At 51.0% G+C, this 16171-nt stretch overlaps 1 protein-coding gene across 1 annotated transcript in view; it reads right to left on the bottom strand.

The window, feature by feature from the left end:
- Positions 1-15460, bottom strand: part of UGCG (UDP-glucose ceramide glucosyltransferase) — a 37294-nt gene extending 21834 nt beyond the window's left edge. Inside the window, exon 1 of the mRNA XM_077817779.1 lies at positions 15198-15460. Coding sequence (XP_077673905.1) covers positions 15198-15295 — 98 coding nt within the window. The 5' untranslated portion in view covers positions 15296-15460. The remainder of the gene's footprint in view (positions 1-15197) is intronic.
- Positions 15461-16171: the final 711 nt, after the last annotated feature.

Below are 16171 nucleotides of genomic sequence, written 5' to 3'. Positions count from 1 at the left end.
GAACTGACATCTATTAAGTTAGCCATAGTAGGGCTACCCATTGCCTTTGACTGCAAAGAAAGACTCTAGATTTACAGGGGGGGGGGGGGGCTGCTAACTGTAAAAAGCTATGAAGTTCTATGTCTAAAACTTTAAGCTCTTTGAGACCAGCATGGTGTTTTTCTTAACAGTTGGAGAACATGGCTGCTGCATTTTCAGCACTACCACAAGAATATCTAGCTATATATCAAGTCTATTTCTAATCAAATTTAGGTGCTAACTTTTCCTTGTGATATATAGTGGTGAACTGCTGTTGTAAGGGTAAAAGTTGACAAACTTCTTTAAGCTTGCTTGCTATTTTTTTTTTAAATTAATACTCTCACAAAGCTATCATTTTCTCTCCTTAGATAGGATACCTAAAGTAAGTATTTACCTTCTTCTAGCTTCCTCAACTCTCAGTGCCTATACCAAGGGCTGTACCAAGTTTGCTCTCCTTCCATAATGCAGTATTTCCTAGGTGCCTATTGTGGAATATTATCTGGGAATAAAAAATGACTTAATTCCAAGGACACTGTGTGCACATATTACTGTAATTCTCTGAGAATTTTGGATTTAAGCTTTTACTTCAGTGGTTACTAGTTTTCTTTTTATGGATTAGATACTTTCCTCGGTGTGAAGTGAACGCTTTGGAAGAACAGGCTGGCTTTTCATCATTTTTCCTTGTCAACAAATAGTCTTCCCCTCCGCCAAAGGTAATTCTGTCATTTTTCTTTTCTCCCAAACCAATATACAGTATTTTACTAATACCTGTATAATCAATCTCTAAAGCATTCCGTTGAAATAGATGCCACAGGTCTTTGACAAGTCTATACCCCATCTACAAATTCTCCTGGACATCTTATTCACAAAGCCAAATACTCGGCATGATTCTCCATATTAAAAAAAGCCACAGTCCAAAATTTAATACACTGTTTGCTCTGTATACCAGACAGCACACATGGCGAACTTCATTTCCTTTTGCTGACTGCTCAACAACAAAAACCCAAGCCCTCAAAACTCAGTTTCACAGTGTTTGAAAGACAGATCTTTTCTAGTTTTTAAGTGTCTCATTTTTTGTGTAAAATCACACTGTCAAATCCCATGAAGTGGCAATTTACTGCAGCAGCATTGGCTGCCAACAGGTGTCCAGTAAACCCATCCTCCCAATACTATTCATTGCTTCGGGGACAGGGTGGGGGGGTGGAAGAGGGTGTCAAGTAACTCCTACCAAGCTGCAGCAATGGCCTGACCTGTTTGAGGTTATCTGAATTTCAGTCACAGAAGGTGTACAAATGTCCGAGTCAATCAGGTGACCACAGAATTGAATCTGAGGACATCTGCTGTTTCCCATAGCATCTTTGCACATAAAGCAACTATTCCTTAATTTGTTGCTTTCTAATTACTTTCACATGAGCAGACAGTGTTTCAAACAAGCATGTTATCCCTTTCTCAATGGGTAACTTAGTTCAGAAAGAAAAACCGAGGGATAGGAAAGACTTTTTTTAATCCATCCAAGAAAACAAGAACAGATCTTCTGTAATTGTTTTTTTCTCCAACTTAAAAAAATTCACTCTTTATCACTTTAGCAGCAGTTCTCATGACAACAAGTTTTTGACAAGTACAGTTCAAAAACAGTTGGAATAACGGAAACCAATCCTCTCATGAAGCTTGCATAGTGTACCTATCACTTTATATTCATTTGCACTGAGTACTGAAATTCCTCTTGGTTTATGTGATTTTCTGATTAAGAGCCAGAAGATTTGAAACATTGAGATGCCTGAAACACTACTATTGGGAATGTTATTGTAACGACATCTGCAACATTTATCCTAACCCCTGTCTTAGCCTATGGAAGGAACCACTATTCATCTTGCTGACTCTAAAGTAGCTTTCCTTTTCTGAGGAGTGAAAAAGGACAAATGCTTTTGAGGGCAGATGCCTGGGTAATAAGATACCACTGTCCAGTCTAAGCCATCCCAACAAAAAAATCTAGAATTAACATCCCCATTTTAAGTCTAACAGAACATGCTTGTCCATAAAAATGGAAAAAATTGTTGGGGCAAATGTTAGAAACTTGCCATAGCACAATGGCTGCTAGGTTTTTCAGCTGAAGTAGTAACCTACATGTCTTAATAATGATACTTTTAAAATGTTTGAGAATTTTCATTACAGAATTATACTATTCCTTCAGAAATTACCCAAATACAGATGGTTTTATCATGCTTGGCAAATAATCTTTAAAGAACAGTTACAAGCATCTGTCGACTAATGTCAAGATATCAATAACACTACTAGCATAAGGTCTGGAAGTTTTAGGGTTAGGATTAGGGCAGGTCCACACAAAAGATAACAGCTTTACCAGTTACTCTGTAGCTCACATGTGGGGAGTCAATATGGTTCCATGTGATGGAATTTATTTTCAATCGCTAAGGTACCCAGCAACAAAGTGAAGTATTCCCAGAGTTACATGTGTACTACTTCTAACATGCCTCACTCATAAAATGCACTATGTTACCGGGCCAGGGAATAAAGAGCACTGAATTGGGAATGCACATTCAATACCATACAGGGTGGACAAAAATAAATGACTTAAATTGTTTTTTATTTAAATTGGATTTATAATAAAATGCTTTTTGAGGGGAAAAAACCTCTCTAAAGATAGTTTTAATTAAGATACATTATAGCTCAAAGTTATTGCATGATGGAATAGGGATTATAAATTCTAATTCTATAGTATGAAAGAATGTAGTCATGTAATGTTTAAGAAAAGTTTTGTAAATGAGTTCCAATAGTTCATTGATTAGGACCCAATCTTATGGGGTTCCAGGGGCTTCTGTAGAGATTATTTAGGTTAATCTTTCTATCTGCCCAATGGGACTCAGTGCTCAGTCTAGAAGATACCATCAGAGATGTTTAGTTTTGCAGTTCTCAAACTATGGATTTGTGTCTTCAGAGATAACATGCTTGTTAACAGCAAAAATGTTTTAAAATAAATATAGAGAGAGAGGTGAGAAATAACAGACCTCAATCCTATTGTCCCTCTGCAAATTTGTGTACACAGGGTCAATCCCTTACCTCTTTCTAAAAGTGCAAAGTTTCAAAAAGTTCAGTGAATAGAAGATTTTTGGGGCAGAATAGATCTCGACAAGGAGAAGTCTGGAGATAAATGTGAGAAGGGAGGAACGGCAGTAGAAACAAAAGTGAAACTGTTTGAGCAGTATATTCCAGAAGCCTTGAGGTCTTTCTGAGTCTAGCCTTCATTGATTTGAGATTTACCATTCCATTCTTTCACTAGAAGGGAAAATCTATAATGGCAGCAGGCCTTAAAAGAGACCCAGTTTGGGAATAAGAACCATTCAAGAAATATATGTTTGCTGATGATGTTTTAAAGAAAGTCATAACAGTGAACTGGTGGAAGTCACTTAAGCACTTGGATTCAGAGACTATTGAAGTGATAATCTCACTTTTAACAGCAGTAGCTTCTTCTGCTGGTGTAGAAAGACTATTTCACTCCAAACTGAGAAATCGTTTGGGACCTGAAAAAGCAGGAAAGCTTGTTTTTCTTTTCAAGATTATGAACAAGCAGGAAAATGAAGGTGAAAACAACTGAGTTAGCTGCAGAAGCCAATATTTTAAGTTTCTCATGTTGACCTGGCTGACATAGTCTATTTGATTTTTGTTTTTTTTTATATATTTCATTTAACTATTTTAGTTAAACAATTTGAACAAAAACAAACCTGATTTTAAAAAACTTGAATGTTTAACTAAATTCAAACATTCATATGCTTGTTTTATTAAAATATTATGTTTGCTTTGAAGAAAAAAATTCCAGAATACATAACGTTGTTGTTTTAGTTAAAACAAATTTAAATGTCTGTCTGGTGATGTTCTCCTCCTAACACAGCATGGCAAGAAAATCTTCCAAATATTAATGATGATTAACCTGTTGAATCGGAGATAGCTCACCTCCCAATGACTTCATAAATATCTGCTTCAATTACCTTTGGTAAATGAAATAACGAAACAATCATTCATTTTCTGATATAACTAAAAAACTAATCTGAAAAGTTTTCCAAATAAATCACATTAAAAATTTATAGTGTGTACCTTCTAAAAAATGAAACCTACATCTATCTCTGAGTTGTAATGAATACGTATTAAGGTTATAACAACCAACAAGAATGCACTTATGTAGAAATCCATGATTAAATCGAGTCTTCCTGACTAGTGATTTAAACTAAGATTTAAATCAAATCCACCCTGATGCCATAACTTGAAATTAACTTCGGATTTTGCTTAAGGATGGCTTTTCTGTAGAATCCCTTGCAGTAATAATTGCAATAGCTGCTTTTCACAGCAAAAGTGGGGATATTATAAGACTTCTTTGTAAAGAATTCAGAATTTCACCAATGAACTGATTATGCAAAATAGTTCTGCACTTGGGAATGTAGATGGCTACTGATTCTAAGTTTCAATATCCCACATTAATTCTGCTTTAATAATCTATACATGCGACTGTTTTGTAGTAAATTGATCAATGGTCTTTATATCTAATTGTATTTGAAGTACATTGAATTCAACCAGGATTCAAAATACAGTAATCAATCGCTCAGTACACTTCGTAGCTGCACTACAAAGGGTTTGTTTAGTTGGCTGGTTTTCACTGAGAGGGGGAAGGGAAGAAAAGGTTGGCAATATTTGCATCAATGCCTTATGTAGTGGCACTAGTGCTAATAATGATAATCTAGCTTTGCTTTCCAAGCAGAGAAAGACTATTTGCAATGATATACTAACACGACCAGCTATTTCCTTTTAAACGTCACTAATTTTCATTTTGCTATAATGTGCTTTCCAACAAATTCTGTTGGCATAGCAATGCTGCGTCATGCCACTTTGAAAGTCTACCATGCTCTTTTTCTTATAGCAATTTCTAGATTCCAGGAAGCTCCACTGTAAATTGCAGACTGTACGTGTTTAGAACATATCACTTTTACTCCAGCATCCGTGAGTAGTGGCAGCTATGACAGCGGGAGAAGTCCTTTCGCTGACATAACGCTGTCCACACCAACACTCAGGCCCATGTAACTTACGTTAGGGGGGTGGCTTATTCACATCCCTGAGTGACATAAACTTACACCGACTTAAGCTCTAGTGCGTACACAGAGTTAGATACAGTGGGACAAATCCTGTTTCCATTGAAATCAGGGGCAAAAAACTCCTACAGAAGTCAATGGGAGCAGGATTTGGCCCTAAATGTATTTCCATTATATTTTAATGTTGCATGGAGCCTGGTGAACTAATAAACCAGGTTTCATACCTATACTAACTAGTCTAAGAGTAGGATAACTACTTCAATCAAATTTCAGTGGTAGGGAAATCTTCCCCCTTAAGTTATTTTAGGTATACACACCAACAATAGTCACAGTTTCTACGGCCACAATACTGTTATCTGAGCACCTTATAAACATTATTGAATTTATCTTTGCAATACCTCTATTTAGTATCAGCCTCATTTTATAGATGGGAAATTCAGGCGCAGATATTAAATAACTTGCCCAAGATCACACAAGGAGTCTGTAGAAAGGCTGGGAACTGAATGCAAGTCTTTAAAGTCCTGGTCCAGTGCCTTAACCATAAGTCTATCCTTCCTACCTTGCTTTCACCTCTCTCAAAATTTCTGCAGCAAAGCACTGAAGAATGAAAGAAAATACTACGGGTGACAACATCTATAGTCAAGGCTGCCTGACACTTTATAAAACCCTGCTTTCAGTTACATATAACTGCCGAAAAACTCAGTCTGAGGCAAACAAACATGGAAAATTTGAGCCTAAATTTGGAAAAAATTCAGCTGTATCCAAGAATGAGGTTAGAGAAGGATACACTGTTTCAGTCCTTAAAAAGATAAACCCCAAAATTCAACCATTTCCCTGAAACGCTCAATTGCCTTCCTACTTTGATGCAAGGGCCTGAAATTTGGCAGGGGGTCACCTGGGTGACAGAGATAAGCCTTTTTCCTTCCCCAAGAAAATCTGTCCAGATTTCAACAAATTATAAAATGGGGGGGTAGGGGGGAGAGAATCTCATCTTATGCATGTTTCAGAGTAACAGCCGTGTTAGTCTGTATTTGAAAAAAGAAAAGGAGTACTTGTGAGACCTTAGAAACTAACCAATTTATTTGAGGTTAGTCTCTAAGGTGCCACAAGTACTCCTTATCTTATGCATGCTTCATAGAGACTTTGGATCTGGCAGTGAAATTATCCAAAGATTCCATCTCCTTTGAGAATGTTCCACCCCCTCACAGCTTCTATCTGCAACCAACTTGCACACGCACCATCCACGCAGAGCAAAAGAGTGTGCTCCACCCCAGAGTATGAGAGGATGAGCTGGATTTTCCCTGCCAGCTGCTGTGGCACCAGAACTGAGCTGAAAGACTGTCTCTCCTGTGCTGCCAATGATTTCCTTGCTGGTGCCCAGGCAACATGGAGAAGGAATAAGTGGCCTGACTCAGATTCAGAAGGGTGAGGGGGAAGAGATGCAAGGCAGGGAGGGGAGAGGGTCAAGAACAGATCAAGATGAGAAGGGGCAGGAGCTGGGGCAGTCAGGAACAGGGGCATGAATCAGGCAGGAGTGGAGGAAGCCAGGAACTGAAGGGCTGTGACCACTAGAGATCACTCCCCTACATAATCTGGAATCAAAACCATTATTCTTGAATTTCAGCATTCCTTTGGTGCCTACCAAACTGCTGTGAAAGCCAAAGGCAAAGTGTGCGTCTCCATCTCCCTCTAGAGGCAGGTCCACACAGAAGATAACAGCTTTACCAGTTACTCTGTAGCTCACATGCTTGAGGACTGTGCCATGCAGTTAAAGATTCCAGCCTCACTAATGAAACATGTGGAGTCAATATGGTTCCATGTGATGGAATTTATTTTCGATTTTTAAGCTTTTACATTAAATAAAACACTACTTTAAAAATAACATTAAGGTTGTAAAGTCAAGCACTCAGAAGTTTGGAAGAACCCATGCAACCTTAAATTTGGCCCCTTATGTATATGCATGATGCAGTCTTTAATTACATGATCACATACTATTTTTTCCAAAGGACTCCTAACTTATTCAATGCACAGGCTGGACAGTGCTCACTGACTGGATAGCTACTCAATTACATACACAGACACGCAGTTGCAGGGGCTCATGGATTATTTATTGCACTACATTGAAACCCTACACTGAATATAGAATTATTATTCATTTCCTCATGGTGCTCTTATTGTAGGACCTCAGTTCTTTACAAAGATTAATACATTTATCTTCACATCGCTGTGAGGTGAGGAGGTATTGTTATCCCTTGGGGATACTGAGACACAGTTTAAAGCTGAACGGGCCAATTTATTTTGGGTGCCCAATTTTAGAAGACTAGGACCCAATTTTTCAGAATATGTAGCATATTATGGCACAATGTATGTTCAGATCAGAGCTCCTACTGCACTCAGTTGCCGGAGCATTGAGAACTCAAAACTGCAAATGCAGGTCTCTCAAGTTGGGTATACAAAAAAGGAGCAGCTATTGTGAACATTTTCATTTAAGTGATTTTGCCCAGCACCACACAGGTACTCTATGGCTCAGGCAAGGATAAGATCCAATTCTCCAGGGTAGCATTCAATTTCCTTACCCACAAGACCATCCAATCTCTTCCTGCAATCCCCTGCCTCATTCACCAAACATCTTCCAACTTCTGCAGCAAATGAGGCAGGCATCTTACCGACAACAGTGACAGAAGGAATGAATTTTAAAAAATAGTATGTCATCATGTAATTAAAGTCTATCATCATGCAAATACACAGGGACAAAGGGGGGCAAATTAAGGATACACTGGCAATCTTAATTCAAGCATTTCTTAACCATATGCTTATAAATAAATAAATCTATGTTAAAAGAACATTATTTATGCATACACAATTTCAATCACGATCAATGTAAGTAATTAGCATTAAAATAGTACAACTATAAATCCAGTGTTACTCAGACTCACATTTTTCATCGTTACATCATACACACTGCAGAAGCTAACTTCTCCTTTGCTATGCATTCATTTTCTGTTAAGTATGTCCACCTTATCTACACATAGCATCACATAGCTTCATAATTTAAAAAGTTATTTCAAAAGCAACATGTTTTAGTCTCTCAAATTAACATATTTAGGTAGTCTACAATGGTAGACCACAATCCTGCTACTGGATCAGTAGCTGGACCCCTGCCTGTATGTGCAGTCTTTACTGACTTCAAATAGTCTCCAGGTAGGCACAAGGGATTCATGGCAGATAACTCTGCATGGGGCTTGACTGAAATGGCTCACATCTTTAAACCTGCCTAAAAATAATACATGCAGACTATATTCAACCCCTGGGGGCCAAACCTTGGGAGTCTTCCTGAGGACTGGGCTTACCTCAATGGTCCTAACAAACCATTATTATTTTATAATCACATGTATTAAGTAGTTTTATAAAAATGGCCATTTGCCATGACAACAGCAGTGGCTACTTAAGATTTTCATCTTTGATGGTTTATTTAATTTCAAGAGCTATAAGGCCACAGTGTGACCCAACTGATTTAAAAAAAAAAAAGAAAGAAAGAAAGAAAGCCACTCAAATTTGAGAAAATTGTGCTAGTTTCACTTCACCAAATATTGTGTATTAGAACTGTTCCCTGACTCAAATCCTGTATGCCAAAATTCATCCCTGTGGATATCTCACACACACACGTACATGTTTATAAAGAAGCCACATCAAAAACCCCTGTAATGGAAACCTGCTGACAGGACTTTTACACAGGCAATTCCTGAAGGCACTAGGAGAAGAGGCCCCAATTCAGCAAGGTACTTAAGCACGTATGCAACTTTAAGCATGGGAATGGGAGTATTCACATGCTGTAAATTAGGCATGTACTTAAGTATCTTGTTGAATCAGAGTGAAAGACTGTCCAATTGACTACAACTACAGAATTACAGGATGAAGGGTTGGGTTTTATTGTTGTTTTTTGGAAGGGGGAAAGAGGAGAGAAACACAGTAGAGTGCTTCAATCAAAGATACATTTAACAGAAATTTAACTCTGTCCAAACAAGACTATGAACATTCCCCAACCTCCCAGGTTCAATTTAAGTAACTTTCAGTTCCACAGATTGAAACCATTTGGTGTTTGATGTTTAAGGCTGCAATCCTACAATCCCTTGCTTTCAGAACTCTCACTGACTTTGATGGGAGTCTTGCAGGAAAGTATCTGGCTCCTGCAGGAACTTCAGAGAACAGCCACACCATTTCTGTACAGTTAACTTTCAATGAAAAAAGGTATGGTTTCTTGAGTGAATATGGAAGCTAAAGGCAATTGAATTACAATAAAATTATTAATGCTCATAGGGTGGAGGAATAGCTCAGTGGTTTGAGCATTGGCCTGCTAAACCCAGGGTTGTGAGTTCAATCCTTGAAGGGGCCTTGAAGGGATCTGGGGCAAAAATTGGGGATTGGTCCTGCTTTGAGCAGGGGGTTGGACTAGATGACCTCCTGAGGTCCCTTCCAACCCTGATATTCTATGATTCTATGAGGGTTTTCATAATTCAGTCAGCCAGAAATGAAATCCTGGCCACACTGCAGTCAATGGGAATTTTGCCACTGATTTCACCGAGGCCAGGATTTTACCCCAGACAACTAACTGTGGTGTGGCTGAGTGAGCAAAATAGGAGTCCTTGATGGCACAAACATCACAAAACATGAAACAAAAACAAGAAAAGAACACTTGCATCATTTACTACCATCAGAACCTTTGATACTCTCTTACAGTATATTTTACAACAGCTATAGGAAAATCTAACTGCAGTAACCAATACATTGCTGCAGTCATTATAAGGTAAATTTGGACTTTTATTTGAACAATAATTTGATTGCATTCAAAAGGAACCGATCTCTTAATTTTCTCTCCCCTGTTTTACATACACACATCAATTTCTGCACAAAGCCCCAACAAAAATGCTTGGTCAATCATAATAATAAATAATAATAATAATAAAAAGGAAATAAACAGTAGCAGGCAGCTCTTTTTAAGCACCTCTTCTCTTCAGAGCTAGTTATCTAGGCAGATCCAGACCAGTATTCATTCCACCTGCCATTATAAGTTATCTTGAGAAACCTTGTCAGTGTACATACCACTAAAATTAAGACTGTTCAATGTTGTGTGCTATTTAAGACTGAGCTGCTGTTTGCATCCTTCTAAAGAATACTCAACATAACATTTTATGACTGCTGTCCCCAAGAGACCCACACAAGAAACCAAAGGTTCCTGCCACAAGGCTATGCCACCAAACAAAAATTTTAAATGTAACAACAACAAAACAAGAGAATGAAAAATCACATGCCTATCACTGTAAGGTCAGTACATAAGAAAGGAAAGTACGGTGGCGAAGGCCAAGAGTTGCATGGAATAGAGCCCCAAACAAAAGGCAAACTCACATATTTAACAATTGAGATGTGTTAGGGCAAGAAGAGGCAGGCTTATGGGTGTGTGTGGGTGGGTGAGTGTGTATTCTGCAGGTGTAGGCTAAAGTGTGTGTAAACAATGAGAGCAGACTCACTGGTGTGTGTGTATATCTTATGAAAGGGCAGGTGTAGCAGCAGGGTTACACGTGTGCACGTATCATGGGTGTGCATGTGTTAGGTGTCAATAGGCAGACAGCTCGGGGAGGGCATGTAAAGGGGGCTGTCAGGTTCAAGGGGGTTCAGGTGTCAGGAGGGGGCAGGCTGGGGATGGTGCAGCTCGGGGGATCCAAGTCACATGTGTGCAGGGAGGGGGGTCCGGCTTATGGGGAATCCATGGGTTGGAGTGGGGAGCTAGGTGGGAAGGCGGGTCTGACTTCTGAGGATCCAAACATCGGGAGGCCAGCTCGGGGGTTCATGTTGGGGAGACTAAGTGGGGGGGCCGGGGCTGGCTCAGGGGGCTCCATGTGTCGGGGGGGCTAAGTGGGGGGCAGGTCCGGCTCAGGGGATCCAGGTGTCAAGAGGGATCGATTTCTCGGAGGGCAGGGTGGGGGGCGGGTCCGATTCAGGGGAGCCAGGTGTCGAGGGGAGGGTCGATGTGCAGGAGAGGGGCTAGGTGGGGGGCGGATCTGGCTCAGGGGATCCAGGTGTCGGGGGGGGCAAATGGGGGGCGGATCCGGCTCAGGGGATCCAGGTGTCGGGTGGGGTCGATGTGTCGGAGGGCTGGGTGGGGGGGCGGGTCCGACTCGGGGAGCCAGGTGTCGGGGGGGGGGGGTTGATGTGCGGGGGGAGGGCTAGGTGGGGGGCGGGTCCGGCTCAGGGGAGCCAGGTGTCGGGGGGGGGGGCTAGATGGGGGGCGGGTCCGGCTCAAGGGATCCAGGTGTCGGGGTGGGGGGTCGATGTGTCAGAGGGCTGGTGGGGGGGCGGCTCCGGCTCAGGGGAGCCAGCTGTTGGGGGGGCTAGGTGGGGGGCGGGTCCGGCTCAGGAGAGCCAGGTGTCTGGGAGGGTGGGCTAGATGGGGGGCGGGTCCGGCTCAGGGAATCCAGGTGTTGGAGGTGGGGGGGGCTAGGTGGGGGGCGGGTCCGGCTCAGGGGAGCCAGGTGTCGGGGGGAGGGGGCCAGGTGGGGGGCGGGTCCGGCTCAGGGGAGCCAGGTGTCGGGGGGAGGGGGCCAGGTGGGGGGCGGGTCCGGCTCAGGGGAGCCAGGTGTCGGGGGGAGGGGGCCAGGTGGGGGGCGGGTCCGGCTCAGGGGAGCCAGGTGTCGGGGGGAGGGGGCCAGGTGGGGGGCGGGTCCGGCTCAGGGGAGCCAGGTGTCGGGGGGAGGGGGCCAGGTGGGGGGCGGGTCCGGCTCAGGGGAGCCAGGTGTCGGGGGGGGGGCTAGGTGTGGGGCGGGTCCGGCTCAGGGGAGCCAGGTGTCGGGGGGGGGGGTCGATGTGTCAGAGGGCTGGTGGGGGGGCGGCTCCGGCTCAGGGGAGCCAGCTGTTGGGGGGGCTTGGTGGGGGGCGGGTCCGGCTCAGGGGAGCCAGGTGTCGGGAGGAGGGGGCCAGGTGGGGGGCGGGTCCGGCTCAGGGGAGCCAGGTGTCGGGAGGAGGGGACCAGGTGGGGGGCGGGTCCGGCTCAGGGGAGCCAGGTGTCGGGAGGAGGGGACCAGGTGGGGGGCGGGTCCGGCTCAGGGGAGCCAGGTGTCGGGAGGAGGGGGCCAGGTGGGGGGCGGGTCCGGCTCAGGGGAGCCAGGTGTCGAGGGGGGGGCTAGGTGGGGGGCGGTCCGGCTCAGGGGAGCCAGGTGTCGGGGGGGGGCTAGGTGGGGGGCGGGTCCGGCTCAGGGGAGCCAGGTGTCGGGGGGGGGGGGCTAGGTGGGGGGCGGGTCCGGCTCAGGGGAGCCAGGTGTCGGGGGGGGGGGGCCAGGTGGGGGGCGGGTCCGGCTCAGGGGAGCCAGGTGTCGGGGGGAGGGGGCCAGGTGGGGGGCGGGTCCGGCTCAGGGGAGCCAGGTGTCGGGGGGAGGGGGCCAGGTGGGGGGCGGGTCCGGCTCAGGGGAGCCAGGTGTCGGGGGGAGGGGGCCAGGTGGGGGGCGGGTCCGGCTCAGGGGAGCCAGGTGTCGGGGGGAGGGGGCCAGGTGGGGGGCGGGTCCGGCTCAGGGGAGCCAGGTGTCGGGGGGAGGGGGCCAGGTGGGGGGCGGGTCCGGCTCAGGGGAGCCAGGTGTCGGGGGGAGGGGGCCAGGTGGGGGGCGGGTCCGGCACAGGGGAGCCAGGTGTCGGGGGGAGGGGGCCAGGTGGGGGGCGGGTCCGGCTCAGGGGAGCCAGGTGTCGGGAGGAGGGGGCCAGGTGGGGGGCGGGTCCGGCTCAGGGGAGCCAGGTGTCGGGGGGGGGCTAGGTGGGGGGCGGGTCCGGCTCAGGGGAGCCAGGTGTCGGGGGAGGGGGGGGGGGTCGATGTGTCAGAGGGCTGGTGGGGGGGCGGCTCCGGCTCAGGGGAGCCAGCTGTTGGGGGGGCTTGGTGGGGGGCGGGTCCGGCTCAGGGGAGCCAGGTGTCGGGAGGAGGGGGCCAGGTGGGGGGCGGGTCCGGCTCAGGGGAGCCAGGTGTCGGGAGGAGGGGGCCAGGTGGGGGGCGGGTCCGGCTCAGGGGAGCCAGGTGTCGGGAGGAGGGGGCCAGGTGGGGGGCGGGTCCGGCTCAGGGGAGCCAGGTGTCGGGAGGAGGGGGCCAGGTGGGGGGCGGGTCCGGCTCAGGGGAGCCAGGTGTCGGGAGGAGGGGGCCAGGTGGGGGGCGGGTCCGGCTCAGGGGAGCCAGGTGTCGGGAGGAGGGGGCCAGGTGGGGGGCGGGTCCGGCTCAGGGGAGCCAGGTGTCGGGAGGAGGGAGCTAGGTTGGGGGCGGGTCCGGCTCAGGGGAGCCAGGTGTCGAGGGGGGGGCTAGGTGGGGGGCGGGTCCGGCTCAGGGGAGCCAGGTGTCGGGGGGGGGGGCTAGGTGGGGGGCGGGTCCGGCTCAGGGGAGCCAGGTGTCGGGGGGGGGGGGGTCGATGTGTCAGAGGGCTGGTGGGGGGGCGGCTCCGGCTCAGGGGAGCCAGCTGTTGGGGGGGCTTGGTGGGGGGCGGGTCCGGCTCAGGGGAGCCAGGTGTCGGGAGGAGGGGGCCAGGTGGGGGGCGGGTCCGGCTCAGGGGAGCCAGGTGTCGGGAGGAGGGGGCCAGGTGGGGGGCGGGTCCGGCTCAGGGGAGCCAGGTGTCGGGAGGAGGGGGCCAGGTGGGGGGCGGGTCCGGCTCAGGGGAGCCAGGTGTCGGGAGGAGGGGGCCAGGTGGGGGGCGGGTCCGGCTCAGGGGAGCCAGGTGTCGGGAGGAGGGGGCCAGGTGGGGGGCGGGTCCGGCTCAGGGGAGTCAGGTGTCGAGGGGGGGGCTAGGTGGGGGGCGGTCCGGCTCAGGGGAGCCAGGTGTCGGGGGGGGGGGCTAGGTGGGGGGGGTCCGGCTCAGGGGAGCCAGGTGTCGGGGGGAGGGGGCCAGGTGGGGGGCGGGCCCGGCTCAGGGGAGCCAGGTGTCGGGGGGAGGGGGCCAGGTGGGGGGCGGGTCCGGCTCAGGGGAGCCAGGTGTCGGGGGGAGGGGGCCAGGTGGGGGGGGGGTCCGGCTCAGGGGAGCCAGGTGTCGGGGGGAGGGGGCCAGGTGGGGGGGGGGTCCGGCTCAGGGGAGCCAGGTGTCGGGGGGGGGCAGGGGGGGGGGGGGCCAGGTGGGGGGGGGTCCGGCTCAGGGGAGCCAGGTGTCGGGAGGAGGGGGCCAGGTGGGGGGCGGGTCCGGCTCAGGGGAGCCAGGTGTCGGGGGGAGGGGACCAGGTGGGGGGCGGGTCCGGCTCAGGGGAGCCAGGTGTCGGGGGGAGGGGACCAGGTGGGGGGCGGGTCCGGCTCAGGGGAGCCAGGTGTCGGGGGGAGGGGACCAGGTGGGGGGCGGGTCCGGCTCAGGGGAGCCAGGTGTCGGGGGGAGGGGACCAGGTGGGGGGCGGGTCCGGCTCAGGGGAGCCAGGTGTCGGGGGGAGGGGACCAGGTGGGGGGCGGGTCCGGCTCAGGGGAGCCAGGTGTCGGGGGGAGGGGACCAGGTGGGGGGCGGGTCCGGCTCAGGGGAGCCAGGTGTCGGGGGGGGGGGCTAGGTGGGGGGCGGGTCCGGCTCAGGGGAGCCAGGTGTCGGGGGGGGGGCTAGGTGGGGGGCGGGTCCGGCTCAGGGGAGCCAGGTGTCGGGGGGGGGGCTAGGTGGGGGGCGGGTCCGGCTCAGGGGAGCCAGGTGTCGGGGGGGGGGCTAGGTGGGGGGCGGGTCCGGCTCAGGGGAGCCAGGTGTCGGGGGGGGGCTAGGTGGGGGGCGGGTCCGGCTCAGGGGAGCCAGGTGTCGGGGGCGTGTGGATGTGCCGGTGGGGGAGGTTAGGTGGGGGGCGGGTGAAGGGCAGGGCAGAACGGTTCCCCGCCAACCGGGAAAGGGAGGCTGCCCAGGCGATAGGCAAACGACGCTCCCCAGAGGGAAGTGAATCATCCAGCAATGCCCCCGCCCTTTCGCTACCGGGCCGGGGAGCGGCGAGCGAGCTGCGGCGAGTCCACCTCAGCTCCCAGGGGCAGGCGGTCGGGCCGAGCCCCCCTCGCTGCTGGGCGGCGCCGCCCCGGGGGAAGCGGCGAGGACCCCGGCCCAGCCCCGCGGCCGCACTTACGTGTAGATGATGGACATGAAATGCATGAGCCACAGCACGACGAAGAGGATGAGCCCGAAGATGGCGAGTCCGTCCAAGGCCAGGGCCAGTAGCGCCATCCCCTCCCCGGGGCCGCGCACGCCGCGAGCAGCGCTGGCCGGGCCGCTGCGACCTCCGCCGGCGTCTACTCTCCGCAGTCCCCTCCTCGGTCCGCGCCTGCCTGACAGGCCGCGCCGCGCCGCGCTCCACCCGGCCGCTGCTCGCGCACTGAGCGAAACGGCTCGCCTCGCGCGGGCACCCCTGGGCCGCGCCGCCCCGCCCCTCTGTCACCCGCCAAGGCCACGCCCCCGCTCGTCGCCCCTCCCTCCCCCGCAGTGACGCCATCCGCTTGGCAGCCCCGCACCGCCCTGCCCCTCTCCCTGTCTGCAGGCTGCCGCGGGGTGTCTGGTCTGAGGAGGGCGGGGCGGGAATGAGGGGCGAGGATCCTCGCGGGGGAGGCGGGCGTCACGGCGAGGGCGGCGGTGATGTCACGGCCCCGCGAGGAGCACTCGCTCGCAGAAGCTCCTCCCTGCTGGGAGCCCTGAAGGGGGGCAGGGGAGCTGGGACTGGAGGCGACAGAGGGAGGAGAGGAGAGGAGAGGAGGGGGAAGTGGGGCTGGAGGGCTGAGAGAGGGGGCGCTGGGAAGGGAGAGGGGACAGAGGAAGGAGGGGGAGCTGGGGGAGGGTTGGGAGGGGGGAGTTGGGAAGGGAGAGGCGACAGAGGAAGGGGGGGAGCTGGGGGAGGGTTGGGAGAGGGGGAGCTGGGAAGGGAGAGGGGACAGAGGAAGGAGGGGAGCTGGGGGAGGGTTGGGAGGGGGGCGCTGGGAAGGGAGAGGCGACAGAGGAAGGGGGGGAGCTGGGGGAGGGTTGGGAGAGGGGGAGTTGGGAAGGGAGAGGGGACAGAGGAAGGGGGGGAGCTGGGGGAGGGTTGGGAGAGGGGGAGCTGGGAAGGGAGAG

This window comes from Eretmochelys imbricata, chromosome 5 (genome assembly GCF_965152235.1).
Source record: "Eretmochelys imbricata isolate rEreImb1 chromosome 5, rEreImb1.hap1, whole genome shotgun sequence".
NCBI lineage: Eukaryota > Metazoa > Chordata > Testudines > Cheloniidae > Eretmochelys > Eretmochelys imbricata.
Note: the sequence above shows the minus strand (reverse complement) of the source record. Positions and strands in the feature narration are given on the sequence as shown.